This window comes from Hippoglossus stenolepis, chromosome 13, assembly GCF_022539355.2.
Source record: "Hippoglossus stenolepis isolate QCI-W04-F060 chromosome 13, HSTE1.2, whole genome shotgun sequence".
Taxonomy (NCBI): domain Eukaryota; kingdom Metazoa; phylum Chordata; class Actinopteri; order Pleuronectiformes; family Pleuronectidae; genus Hippoglossus; species Hippoglossus stenolepis.
Window position 1 is genome coordinate 5436491 of NC_061495.1, and position 12930 is coordinate 5449420.

At 44.9% G+C, this 12930-nt stretch overlaps 1 protein-coding gene across 1 annotated transcript; it reads right to left on the minus strand.

Annotated features, from left to right (window-relative positions):
• Window positions 1–4128: 4128 nt before the first annotated feature.
• Window positions 4129–7691, minus strand: twist2 (twist-related protein 2). The gene is made up of 2 exons (XM_035173651.2): window positions 6939–7691; window positions 4129–4770 (listed from the first exon to the last, which is right to left on the minus strand). The coding sequence occupies exon 1, from the start codon at window positions 7471–7473 to the stop codon at window positions 6970–6972; it is 504 nt and encodes a 167-aa protein (XP_035029542.1). The 5' UTR covers window positions 7474–7691; the 3' UTR covers window positions 4129–4770; window positions 6939–6969.
• Window positions 7692–12930: the final 5239 nt, after the last annotated feature.

Here is a 12930-nt window from a genome sequence, read left to right on the forward strand (position 1 = left end):
CTGAAGTCAGGTAGTTTCTAACCTTGTGGGCAGTGACATGTCATGACCAGTGAGAGTCTGTGCACCTCTTCACCCGCCCAGTGTGAACACCGCAGATACGCCGGTGCAGAAATACAGAGCATTTCACAAATGGAACGGACGAAGGAAACTGAGCAGTTTTTAAAACGTTGTTATTGTCCACGGCAGTTTGCTCTGCACTGTGTGTGTGTGTTTTTGTGTGTGTGTGTGTGTGTGTGTGTGTGTGTGTGTGTGTGTGTGTGTGTGTGTGTGTGTGTGTGTGTGTGTGTGTGTGTGTGTGTGTGTGTGTGTGTGTGTGTGTGTGTGTGTGTGTGTAAGCTGAGACCAGATGGACTGCGGACAACGCCAGAAAAGAAGATGTGCTCAGAGGCTCAGAGCCAAGAGCAAGAGCTATGCAACACACACACAACACACACACACACACGTTCCCATAAATACTTTAGGACCATCTTCAAATTGCAGGTCAAATATTACTCTGTGTAGTCATTGTTTTTCACATTTAGATTTGTATTTTCTTATTCCCTATGACATGAACAAGATAAGTCTATTGTTTGGTCATGGACGACCCCCAAGTCCCACATCACACATCACACAGCCTGGAGGATCTGAGTCAAAGTTTCTGCGATTCAAGAACAACACACGTGTGAATCATGCACAGATAATGAAGCTGCATCAACACAGAGGGAAGTCACACATCCCAGTGTCCTCCCAGTGCTGCAGTGGAGATGAGGAAATGTTAAAAATGGCTTAAAAAAGACACAATGACTATGTTTACATGGACACTAATATTAAAACTGTTGAGCTCATTCAGAATAAGACTTTATTTAGATGATGGTGTTAAAATGAGTTGCTAATAGAATATTTCATTCATATTCCTGTTATTCAGAGTTTAGTCTGATTATGACCTGATGATCTTTAGTGAAAGATGCATTTTGGGTGTTTTCTTTCTAATTTTACAAAAGCTGCAGATGCACGCTGGTATCATATCTCCTCATTCTCTGCCACCATACATGGAGAATATCTGCCTTCACAGGGTCAGTGACTCCAGCAGCAGCAGGAGAGATAAAGGTCGAGCTTCTCACTGACCGACACATCCACAGGTATGAGAGCTCGTTCTCCTGCAGCTCCGTGTGAGAGTCCTTCAAGGTTCAGCAAAAGCAAATGTCGTGTTGTTTTCACAGCATGTAAATCCTCTCTAAGGTTTTACATCCACCTTTGGTTTGAGGCTCTGAACCGATATCTACAGACTCTCGCTAGAAGGGGTTTATTTAAATCTCCGGAGCAGTTTGGTGAATCTTGGCGTGAACCCCTCCTCCATCAGCACAGCTGGGTTGAGCCGCACTCGATTGTGAATATGTGTGTAATTTTGTGTGCCCACCGACTTCAGGGAAATAGTCCTTAAAGCAAAGAAATCACCTTCCTGAGGCCTGATGAAAATGTGGCAGGGGCCTTACGTGCAGGATCAAAGTCTTAAGGAGTCTGATTAACTGATGAAATGAGGGGAAGGCGGATACGAGCTGGAGAAACAGGCCAGAACCTCGGATAATTCCTCTTCATCCAGGCGGCCTCCGCAGCCCGGGTTCTGCCAGGTTCCTCTGAGCAGCAGCAGCAGCAGCTCTCTCTCTCTCTCTCTCTCCCCTCCGCTCTGTGTGAGGTTCTGTCGGTTCACCATGTGCATCAGGATTCATCGCTCTATTAGTTTAGACGTCAAAATATCTGCAGAGGCACCGAGGCCAAAACCAAACTCATCTATGTTCGGTGCAGAGGGCAAATAGAGCCGTTCTCATGGGGAACAGTCGGCATCGAGATGTGAGGATTTCTGGAGGAAATAAGTGCAGCTGCAGTGTTTTACTCAAATAAAACAGCTGAACTAAAATTTATTTACTTTTTTTAAACTTCTCAGCTGAAAATACAATTTAAACTTATTTTCACTGGATTCACTTTAAATATCAGGCCTTTGTTTTATTTTCTCTTTGACAAACATAGAGTCTGTTCTTCCCCATTTCTTGTGCTGGAAATAAAGAAAAATCTAATGTGTTCATCATGATTTCTATTATTTGCCAAACGTCATTGATTTGAAGAATTCATTGATAAGTGATCGTCCACGATGGGGAATAAACAGAGAAGGATCAATACTTATTTCAAGACTTATTGCTGTGGTGGCAGCCGACACAGCTGACTTCCAACTTTGCCAAACACACACACCTACACGCACACACAAACACACACACACACACACACACTGAGGGAAGTTCAGTCACGCCGACATCAGCCTGCAAAGTGGTATAAGGCTAACCTTGGGATTTAGTTTTTATTGAACCAGACGAACACAGAATACCGTTTGAGGCGCACGGAGTGTAAACCCTCACTTTATTCCCTTTTTACTGCAAATTAAAGTTTTGTAGCTTTTTCCGTCTGATTTTACGGGAAACATCTGGATCTCTCGCACCGCTGGAGCAGTGGCCCCCGGGTGGTTCTGTGCTGCTCAGCTGTGAGGGCCCGGGATAATGAGCAGGTATCAAACGGGCCCCTCTGGATCGAGCCCGGCCGAGGTAGGAAGGGGCCGTCTGACACCGTGTGAGACCACCAGGGCAACAAGTGTTTTGTGGCATTTGTTAAGTTATTGTGAAAAGGAAATGATTTCATGTGACTGTAAATGTTTGTTACTGAGTGTGTTTGGTCAGTGTGTTCAAAAGGCCGCAGTTTACAAAGGACACCTTCCAAATCCAAGACACGTGACCATGTTTGAAATTATCCAAAAAGTGGCTGCAGAAAATATGATATTTGATCATTTGAGTATTGTTAGGACCCCACAGACCAGCACGTGTAAATGTAAATGCAGAACGTGCACAGGCTTCATGCACAGAGGTGCCATGTAGCTGTAACACATTTTAAAAAAGACGACCTTTAGATGAATGCCACGGATTCTGTGTCTCTTAACTCGAGTCAATCAGGAGAACAAGTGATTCCTGCTCTCAGCGATCAGCAGTGAAACACCCACCAAAGCAAACCACTCACATCAAATAGTTCTCCTGCTTCACACACACACACACACACACACACACACATGAATATTTATGTTACATGTAGTGTGTGTAATCTCTATTAGTGTGACTTTGGTGCATCAGCATCTCCACACACCAGGAGGAGGATAAAGCCCCCCCCCCCCCGTGGCTGCAGGTGTGCTCCACCTCCTCCTCCTCACTGATCAGACAAGCTGCCAGACTTCCTGATACTTCCACACTTTTACTTATGGACATTGAAGGTTGATTTCACAGCCACAGCATCGTCTCTCTGAGGAATAAAACTGTATCCATCTAGATCCCAGTATATAGATCCACTGCAGGTAAACTGGGAGGCCGCTGCTTGTGTTGCTGGTGGTACAATTGCGGAGCTATTTAAAAGTTGAACTCTTGGTGGTTGAGATTTCCTCGACCTGTATTTACAGTGCAGCAGCTCCGCGTTAACAATGAGCCCCTTTCACTGTTTAGATTGTATCTGACCACGTCTGCAGGGAAAACGACATGTAAACACTTTGACTGTTGGGAGAGAGTTTCAAAGGAATGTTTCTTTCGCTCCTCTTATTTTTTTTTAATTTAATGTTATTTTATTTTTCGGAGCTGCAGGCTGAGAGTTATTGTCCGTATCTGCTCGCGTTGGGGCTCCTGCTCGTTAAAGGGCCCGGAGGCCATTTGAAATCAGTCCTCGTTATTTGAGCGGACGAGCGTTTTATAAGCCAGAGCTTGAAACTGGCTCAAATTCCCTCCACTGTTAATGAAGCTGTATTTTTTTTTAATGGTCCCCCTGTTTTCTTTCCGTAACAAGAGGAAGGGGAAGAAAAAAGGGCAACTGCTCTCACTCAGCACTGGAATTAACACACTGTTGGTTTTTTATGTGTTGTTATTTTTGTTTTACTTTGTAGAACAACCAAATAGACAAGCACATTGCTTTAAATGTTTTACTTTGAATTTTCATATTGCTGGATACAAATTCAGAAGACACTTTTATTCTTCTGGACTACATGGTGTTAGGTTTTATTTGTACAGCTATAATAATAATAATAATAATAATAATAATAATAATAGTAATAATAATGATGAATCAGCCATATTTTGTTCAAAAATATGTGTTTTAATAAATAAGCAAAAACAGAAGAAAATGTACATTGGACGGAGAGTTTGGAGACTTGCTGAAGATAAATCCATGCAGGAATGACTTGAACATTGCATTGGTCCCTTTTTACAAGCTACAGGCGCACTTACACAGGTATGTACAATATGCATTCATTAATATATATATATTTATATTTATATTCATATATTTATATTTTTGGGGTTTAAAGTCTTTGAGAAAACAAAATAAATCTCCTTCATTAAAAAAAACAAAAAAAACAATTTGTGATTAAAGGACGGCTTTGCATGAAATACAGGACGTGGATCCTGCAGCTACAAACACACCTTAGGCCTCTTGGCTCCTCTCCTCACCCTGACCCCCATACACACAACCCTACCACACACACACACACACACACACACACACACACACACACACACACACACACACACACACACGCACACATGCACACACACATGCACAGCTCCGTACAGTCAGAAACGCTCGTGATGACTCCGGGTCCACGCGCAGGCTCCCGGGGGCTTGGTGGTTGTGGGTCACATTATTATTACAGGTTGTCGCCTCTGAGGTCGATGGGTTCTTCAACAACACCTTTGGTCTTTGGTAGAAGTAAACAGTCTGCAGGGGACAGAGGGAGAAGAACACGCATTAGAATAGTGGACATGTGGGTTGAGATGCACTTTATATTCACACACACACACACATATATTTTGTTTAACGTCGACTGGCTCACTTGGGATGGGGGAAGTCATTAATGAATCGATGATTATCCAGTGAACTGAGTGAAACCACATGGCAGCAGAGAGGCGGTTTGTCTGAGTGTGATCCTGCAGCTGCAGAGAAGCTAAACTCAAAGAAAAATCCTTTTCCTTTTTTTGCACCTGTGTAAATTCTTGGAATAGTGTTCGGTCCTACAACAACACAATCTGTTTCCTCGGAGAAGAGTTATTATAGAAATATATCAAATAAGTTCACTTTTACGTTTATTTTTCGCAAGGCCTTTAAACCACATCTACGAATAAAATCATATTTTTATTTTATTTTATTTTTTGCCAGTTTCAATACATGCAACAAAATTAATAGTTTCCCCGTAATAATAATTCTTCTTTTCTTTCTGTTCGTGCACATATTTTAGGAATGACATGAGATTACGACTCTCAGCCTTGAAAAGCTAATTCAGGCCTTTATGTTCCGAGTTTCTGAGGAAAAACTATTTGTGTTATTTTCCAGAGCTGAATTCAACTCAGGCAGGGAAAAAAAAATGCACATTCAAATTTACTGTACTTACACAAAATCCCTATAACAAAGCAGCTGATGTGTGTGTGTGTGTGTGTGTGTGTGTGTGTGTGTGTTTATAAGACAACAAAGCCTTTCTGTAAACTACATGTCAGACCCACGAGAACTAAACAAAACCCAGCCTCTGCTTATTTTAACTCTAACGTGTTATTCACCATCACCCAATCAAAACCTTCCAATAAGAGCATAGTCCTGACATAAACAGCTCGCATTACACTATCTGCTGTGCTTTTATTTTGTTAAAGCTGGTGTGGAGGGGTCAAGTCTGAGGCCTTGTGTTGAATTGAATTTTTTTTCTGTTTGTATCTGTCAGGTTATTTTTCACAGAAACTCAACGTATGAAGATTTGCTGATAACAAAACAGATGATAAATGTATAAATGTATTTCTCTTTATTTCTCTCTCTCTCTCTCTCTCTCTCTCTGGTGCTACGTGCTGCAAAGTGGAGTTCACTTTTCCAAACGATAAAAACACAACAACTTAACATCTCAGTGATAATTATACCTCGTTAACTTTGGGCATGATATATTATCTTACTGTGCACAGAGGAAAACCGGATCCTGCGAATCCGCAAACGAACGTGCGCAAAAAAGCTGCGTGTTAATACGGGGCCTGTGTTTTTATTGCCTTTCACTGGCTTGAACTTTCAAAATCCAGCCGAGCTGCCCATTCCTGCGGTCTCCTCACAGGAAAGCTCTCTATTGTGGATGGAAGTGACGCGTTGGCTCCATACAGCTGCGTGAGGATGCGGCCTGCTGCTTTTTGGTTTGTCTTTTATTTTTGTATTTTTACCCTTTTAATTGTAGAAAACTGAGAAAATCGAGATGAGCTGCAAAACTTAATTTAAAAAATAGGCAGACTCGGTGGAAGCGTATTGTTCAACTGCGTGAAATAGTTCCAAACCTGTTATTTGTCTAAATTCGCCTATTTCCCATGCGCCTATAATCCTGCTCTCCAGACAGATACAAGGTCCCTCTCCTCCTCCTCCTCCTCCTCCACATCCTGATCTGGATTTTCGTTTAAATTTATCTGGATCCTTGAGGGGACCGCGACCCTATGAGCGTGTGTACTCTGCTGGATCAGCTGTCACCAGCAGCAGCAGCAGCAGCATCCAGCTGCAGACGCTGAGGCCTCGGTGTGAAATCTGGCACAGGCACGACAAGCGCGCACCGCTGCGTCCCTCTCTGTCATCTGAGTGTGTTTGGTCAGTGTTCAAAAGGCCGCAGTTTACAAAGGACACCTTCCAAATCCAAGACACGTGACCAACGCACCACAACACAACTTTACGCACGATTTCTGCAGAAAGGCGCGTGGATTTCTGAGTAAAATCCACAGAATACAATTTTAAATCTGTCTCATATGTTTGTGCATGAATGTTTATTACTAGTTTATATTATTTATCAGTCATTGCCTTGAGTGTAATGTTGTTAATTCACTTCTTCCTCTGCTAAAGGACCCTGCAGGTCCTGGCTGCAGCCCTGTGGTACCCACCGCTTTGGCATTCAGTGACGGTCTGTGGCTGCTAGTGGGTCGCGGACATAGACCACGCGCCCTCCATCCTCCACACGGAGAAGGCGTAACTGAGTCTTTCGTGCGCGACGTAGCTGCAGCTGGACATCTTGTTGTCCATCTCGTCGCTCTGCAGCACCTGACACAGGAAGTCAATGTACCTGGAGGCGAGCTTCAGCGTCTGTATCTTGCTCAGTTTGTCCGAGGGGAGCGTGGGGATGATTTTGCGCAAAGACGAGAAGGCCTCGTTCAGGGACTGAGTCCGTTGCCTCTCGCGCACGTTGGCGAGCACCCGCTGGTTCTGCAGCTCCTCGTACGACTGGCTGCTGCTGGGACTCGGCTTCTTGCCCCGCTTCATCGGGCCCGGGCTGCTGCTGCTGCCGCCGCTGCTGTCCTCGCTGGTTTTCTTGTTGAGCCTCCTCTTCGCCGCGAAGCGCTTGTCCTGCCGGTCCAGCTCCTCCTCGCTGGTCACCAGGCTGTCCGCAGGGGACGCCGGGCAGCTGGAGCCCTCTTCCATTCCTCTCTTGAAGAAATGCAGGGATAGAGAGGAAAACACGCTGTCCACCGTCGAAGCCGTGGTGACACAAATGTATAGATATCCGTCCAGATGAAGGGGAACGTGTCAGGGTGTCCCCGCGCGCTCTCGGTCTCTCTCTCGTGCGCCTGGTGCTTTTGGGGGAACTCTGGGTTTCAGCTTGGCACGCGCGTCTTCTCCTCGCGCAGAAAGTTTTTTCCTTAAACTTTTTTGGAAACTTCATCCCAGTTTCGGATGCTAAATAGTTTTGGAGGTGGAAGGGGAGTGGTTTGCAGGGCGGAGGGGGAGCCAGTGCGCGTCCTGCTCCGCTAATAAGCAGGAGGGACCGCTCCTGGCTTCACGTGTCCGGGATGTGACTGGAAGACGAGCGTATTAGTCAAAAAGCAACAGAAACGGGTCTTTTTGTTTCGGTTTTCATTTTGTGCGAAGTTGGTCCCGTCAAACGGACATTTTCTGATAGAGAGCTGCAGTGTTTTAAAAAGGGCCTTTTTGATTAGGCCTAGATACCAAATTGGATAAAAGATGAATTCTAAATAAATTATATTTCTATTATTACAAAATATGCCTAATATATTCTGTTTAACATCTTTGGATACTTGTATTTATCTTGAATTATTCTTGATGGATATGTAATAAATAAGTGGTTTAAAACTTGACTTCATATTTAAACAATTTTTTTTACCACATTATTCTTTCATCCAAATATTCAACAATATCCTTGAAACGCATCAGAGGCTTCCGGTGTTTTGAGTTAATAATAAAACATCAGTCTGAGCTGCAGGTCAATAAAACCACTGAGTTAACTGCTGTATAAAATCCATTTGCTCTCGGAGTCCTGAGGCTGTGCGCTCCGGTGCGCGCACCCTCTCCAAGGCCCTTTTATATCCAGACAGTAAACACTGGGGTTTTCGATGTGGACTGCGCGCGCTGCGGAGAGAGCGATTTACGCACAGGTTCCGCGGGGCTGCTGCGAGAAATCCATCCGCCTGATGCGTAATCGAATCAAGGCCGCGCGTCCTGCACGGTCCCTGTAATGTGGAAGTGAAACAGGAAGGAGGCTTAAACTAACCGAGCAGCTCTCCGGTTTCTGCGGATTCCTCCGTGCGTGTTGTCAGCGGTCCACTTCTTCATCTGTCATTTTGCTTCCCTCGCACAGCGCGGCGCACAGGTGGCTCACATTATGCAGCTGAATCTATCCACTGCCAAAATGTTGGGTTTGTCCAAATCAGCTGACTGACCCACAGAGATCTCTTTGGCTCCATTGTTCTGGAGTCATTTTATCTTTTATTTAAAATGGAAGAAACGAGACCAAAGAGTGAGGTGAAAGAACTGCAGGATTATTCCTGTGGAAAATATATAATCATGATCTTGTTCTCAAGAAAATCACTCGGATTTAACGATATTGAAATGATGCATTCAACACCAGGTTTTAAAATAAGAGATCATATATGTTTCATGTTCTCTAATGCGGGATAAATAACCCTCATGAAACTGAATATATTACGGAAACAAGGCCTCGATTGTTAATGGGAGTCTATCATTAATCAAATTGTGCTGAATAATTGCCTCTTATTAGGAAGCAATTTGGCTAATTCACACTGTGGAGAAGGGCCACACTTCAGTTCACACAGGAGTATTTGAAAATAATCAAACAACAGCATCTCGAGTACATGAGCCCATGTTCTGTGTGTTTGACACATCCGGGGAGACTGGTCACTGTAAATGGGCTGGAACTGAATACCTCCTGAAAGCTGAACGACGTACTTTAAACCCATGAGTGCTCACTTGGTATTGGTCACGTATCCTGGTGTTCGTTTGAATGCGCCCTTGGCCGACAGGAAACCTGGTCTGCTTTGTGTTCTGGGCTCTGGTGGTAATGGTGACTGTCACACTTTTAATTCAGACCCTGGCATACCTCTGCATAAAGGTTGAGTGTGGCCACATTCAAGTGCTCTCGTTCATACGACGTCTTTATGAAGAAGGTCATGTTTCACACATGGATATATTAAAGCAAAGCTCGGATATTTTTTGCTTGAAAGAAGGAGCACAGACATGCAGGAGAACACACACACACACACACACACACACACACACACACACACACACACACACACACACACACACTTTGCCTGATTATGCCCTCTGACCTCCTGCTCCCTGGCTCGGCTAGCGAGAGGCCTACATCCCCAGGGAGACTCCCAGAATAAGGGTCTGATCCTGCACAGTGTCTGAGAGGTACGGGCTTCACATATACACACACTTCACAAGAAGGAGCAGAGCGAGCAGGGGCCCCTAGCCAGCACTTTTCTTTCCACTGTATATATGCTGTGGGCAATGATAATCAGGCTTCTATTCAAAAAGGCAATGGTCAGGATGACAACTTCCCCACACTCTCTCAAACGGACTGGAATCCAGTCAGGATCATATTCCACAGTAAATTACAATGTGAAAAAAGGTGAATTAATCATTTAACCTGCACTGGCACTATTCTCATTTCACTGGTGAAATATCAAATCATGATCCTGATCAGATTATTCAATGCACCTCTGTGAGGTTTGTGGAATGGCAATGTCCTTAAGGTCTTTTATCCTGGTTGCTGGTACCCAGTATGTGGATTCATCTCATCCAACACTTACTACAGTTGAGTATTTGTTGGCTGTGGCTCCTGCATGAACTCCAGAGAGGTGACCGGGGAGAAAAAGAGGCAGAGGCAGCAAAAAAGAAGTGATGAGAGGGGTGGAGGGGTGGAGGGGGTGGAGGGGTGACCTGCCTCTCAGATCAAAGATGAGCTCGAGCCATAATTCAGCCGAGCGAGATGACGTAGCTCTGTCTGTGTCCGACACCTCAAAAACCAGCTCCACATGGTTTGAGGGCGCGGCCTTAATAAGCCCAGATCCTCTCCGCTGTCACACACCCCCCCGTCTCAGGCCTCGTAAATAGAAGATGACCGGTCGTGAGGCCAGAAGCGAGACCGAGAGGTGGTGAGAGACAGAAAACAGTTTCTGAGAGGGGGAGGAAAGAGAGAAAAGACACGGATGAAAATGGGGAAAACGCGGCCAAATGTATATGGATGCGTGATGATTCACCGGAGGCTTTGATCTGACACCGAGGGTTATGGACGTGTGAGGGGAGTTATGGAACAGATGATTTGTTGGAGGCTGTGATGAGTGGAATTTCACTGTCCATGTGCCTGCCAGGATCGGTTACCTTTGACTTTGACCCCCGAAAACACTTGTGAGGCTCACCCCAAATGATCCTGGCAAGAGGATCTGAAGCTGTGGCCTGTGCATGTGTGTGCTTGTGTACAGCGCTGCTAACACATGTACACTTTACATTATCACCTGGTTACTGGGTTCCTCAGTGGGCCTGCAAGTGCCTCTTCATATATGCGTGTGTGTGTGTGTGTGTGTGTGTGTGTGTGTGTGTGTGTGTGTGCGCCTCAGGAAGTGATTCAAGATGAAGCAGAGATGTTCAGCGGAGGAACAGGCCCAGCTGGTTCTCATTGGACAGAATATTACCAGCAGTGCAGTTGCTTTTAAAGCTACTTGTAGGCTGCACCGTTTCCATCAGAGCAGCCACTCACATGTCTGACGAGGAAATACAACAACACACATTTAGCTGGAACCAACCTGTTTTTGTAAAAAGCACATCAGCAAAACTCGTGTAAAAATTACAGCTTTCCTTAAAGATAGATGATGGTTAGAAATGTATTATTGGAATTTATAATAAAGTGATGAATGGTATTTATATAGAGCTTTTCGAGTCTTGATGACCACTCAAGGCTCTTTACATTTACATTTTTTTTTACACAGAGGAGAGTGGGATCGAACCACCAACCTTCTGGTTAGTGGACGACCCGCTCTACCTCGTGAGCAACAAGGAATGTTTCCTTTACATACTGTCAAATGAAATGTTCTGTGTTTCTAACTGAAACCCTGGTCTTCACTGGGATGATTCCCTGAGAAAAGGGTTTTCTACATTTTATTTCCAGTAAGTTGTGAAAATGTGACTCACTCAGATCAGTTCTTATTAGGAAGCTGCGTGTTTCACCCTCGATGGAAGTTTTTTTCACTTTCGTTATAAAAAGCAATAGATTATTACACATTGTGTTCTTCCAGGGAAAGGCTCCCCCACCCATGACCTGACTATTACCTTTGACAACTCCGTGTTAAACCCCCACCCTGACTGCTAGGAACCTGGGTGTGACACTCCACAGTCAACTCTCTCTCACTGCCAACATTACTGCAACAACCCGTTCCTGCAGATACACGCTGCTCAACATCAGGAGAATTCCCCTTCTCACTCTGGAGGCGGCGCAGGTTCTGGTCCAGGCTCTGGTCTGCTCGTCCACACCGCTCTGCATCTGCCAATCGGCTTGTTGCTCCTTCACTGCGAGCTAACAGCTCAACGAAATCACGACTGTTTGCTGTCCTGGCTCCTCAATGGTGGAACGAGCTCCCCATTGACATCAGGACAGAATAAACTCATCTAAACATCTTCCGCTGCAGACTAAAAACACGTCTCTTCCGACTACACCTTGGATACAAAATTAAATATACCACTACATATATCATTTTGTAGTTTGGCTTTCATAAAGAAAATTGTACTTTCTTGCTTCTTGTTGTTCTGGGTTTGTTCTGTGGTTTCTTGTTTCAAATAGCCAGAAGTTATTCAGGTTCCTCCTCGGTTATCGTCGTGTCCCACAGGCTTTCCTTCATGTGATAAAACGAGTCTGCAGGCATTTAACAATATCAGTGTTTCCAATAAGAGCCTGTATTTATAGCCCAGGGCTCGACAGTCAATGAAACAACAGAGAGGTACATATTGGCTCATAAAACTATATGCACCTACACTCATAGAGCCATTCGTCAGTAACTGTAACACCAAGAGACCATTCATTCATATACATGCAAACTTCTCCAGCGTGCTGCCCCGGGGCTGATGACAAGGTGTTTCTGAAATCGCATTAGGGGCCCGTTCATAAAGGATTCATTGGGGAGTGTGTAACAGCTTGAAGCATTTAGGCTTTGTTTAATACGATGCAGGTTCGATGCCGCTCCATGCTTTGTCTCCTGTGAGGAGAGGGGGCCTGGGATGCCAGAGCCCCCCACTGTCAGAGTTAGCTTTGATATCTGGAGGTGAAGGGGGGAAACAGGGCCGCAGAATATCCCCTCTCCGACATACACACACGCCACCACCACCACCACCACCCTAAACCTGTATGTTCAATACCGGACTCTGCAGCCCTGTAGAGTTATGGCCAGCCGACGCACAATCCAAGCTTTGAAGTGCACCTCTCCGAGGCTTTGCAGCCCCTGGGAGATGTGTGTGGAGAAAAGAAATCATGATATACAGCAGTGTGTCCATCGCAGGTCCATGCTGTATCTGTTAGGTAAGGTACCCTGGTGCCAACTCTCTGATTTCGTCTAAATAAAGCTG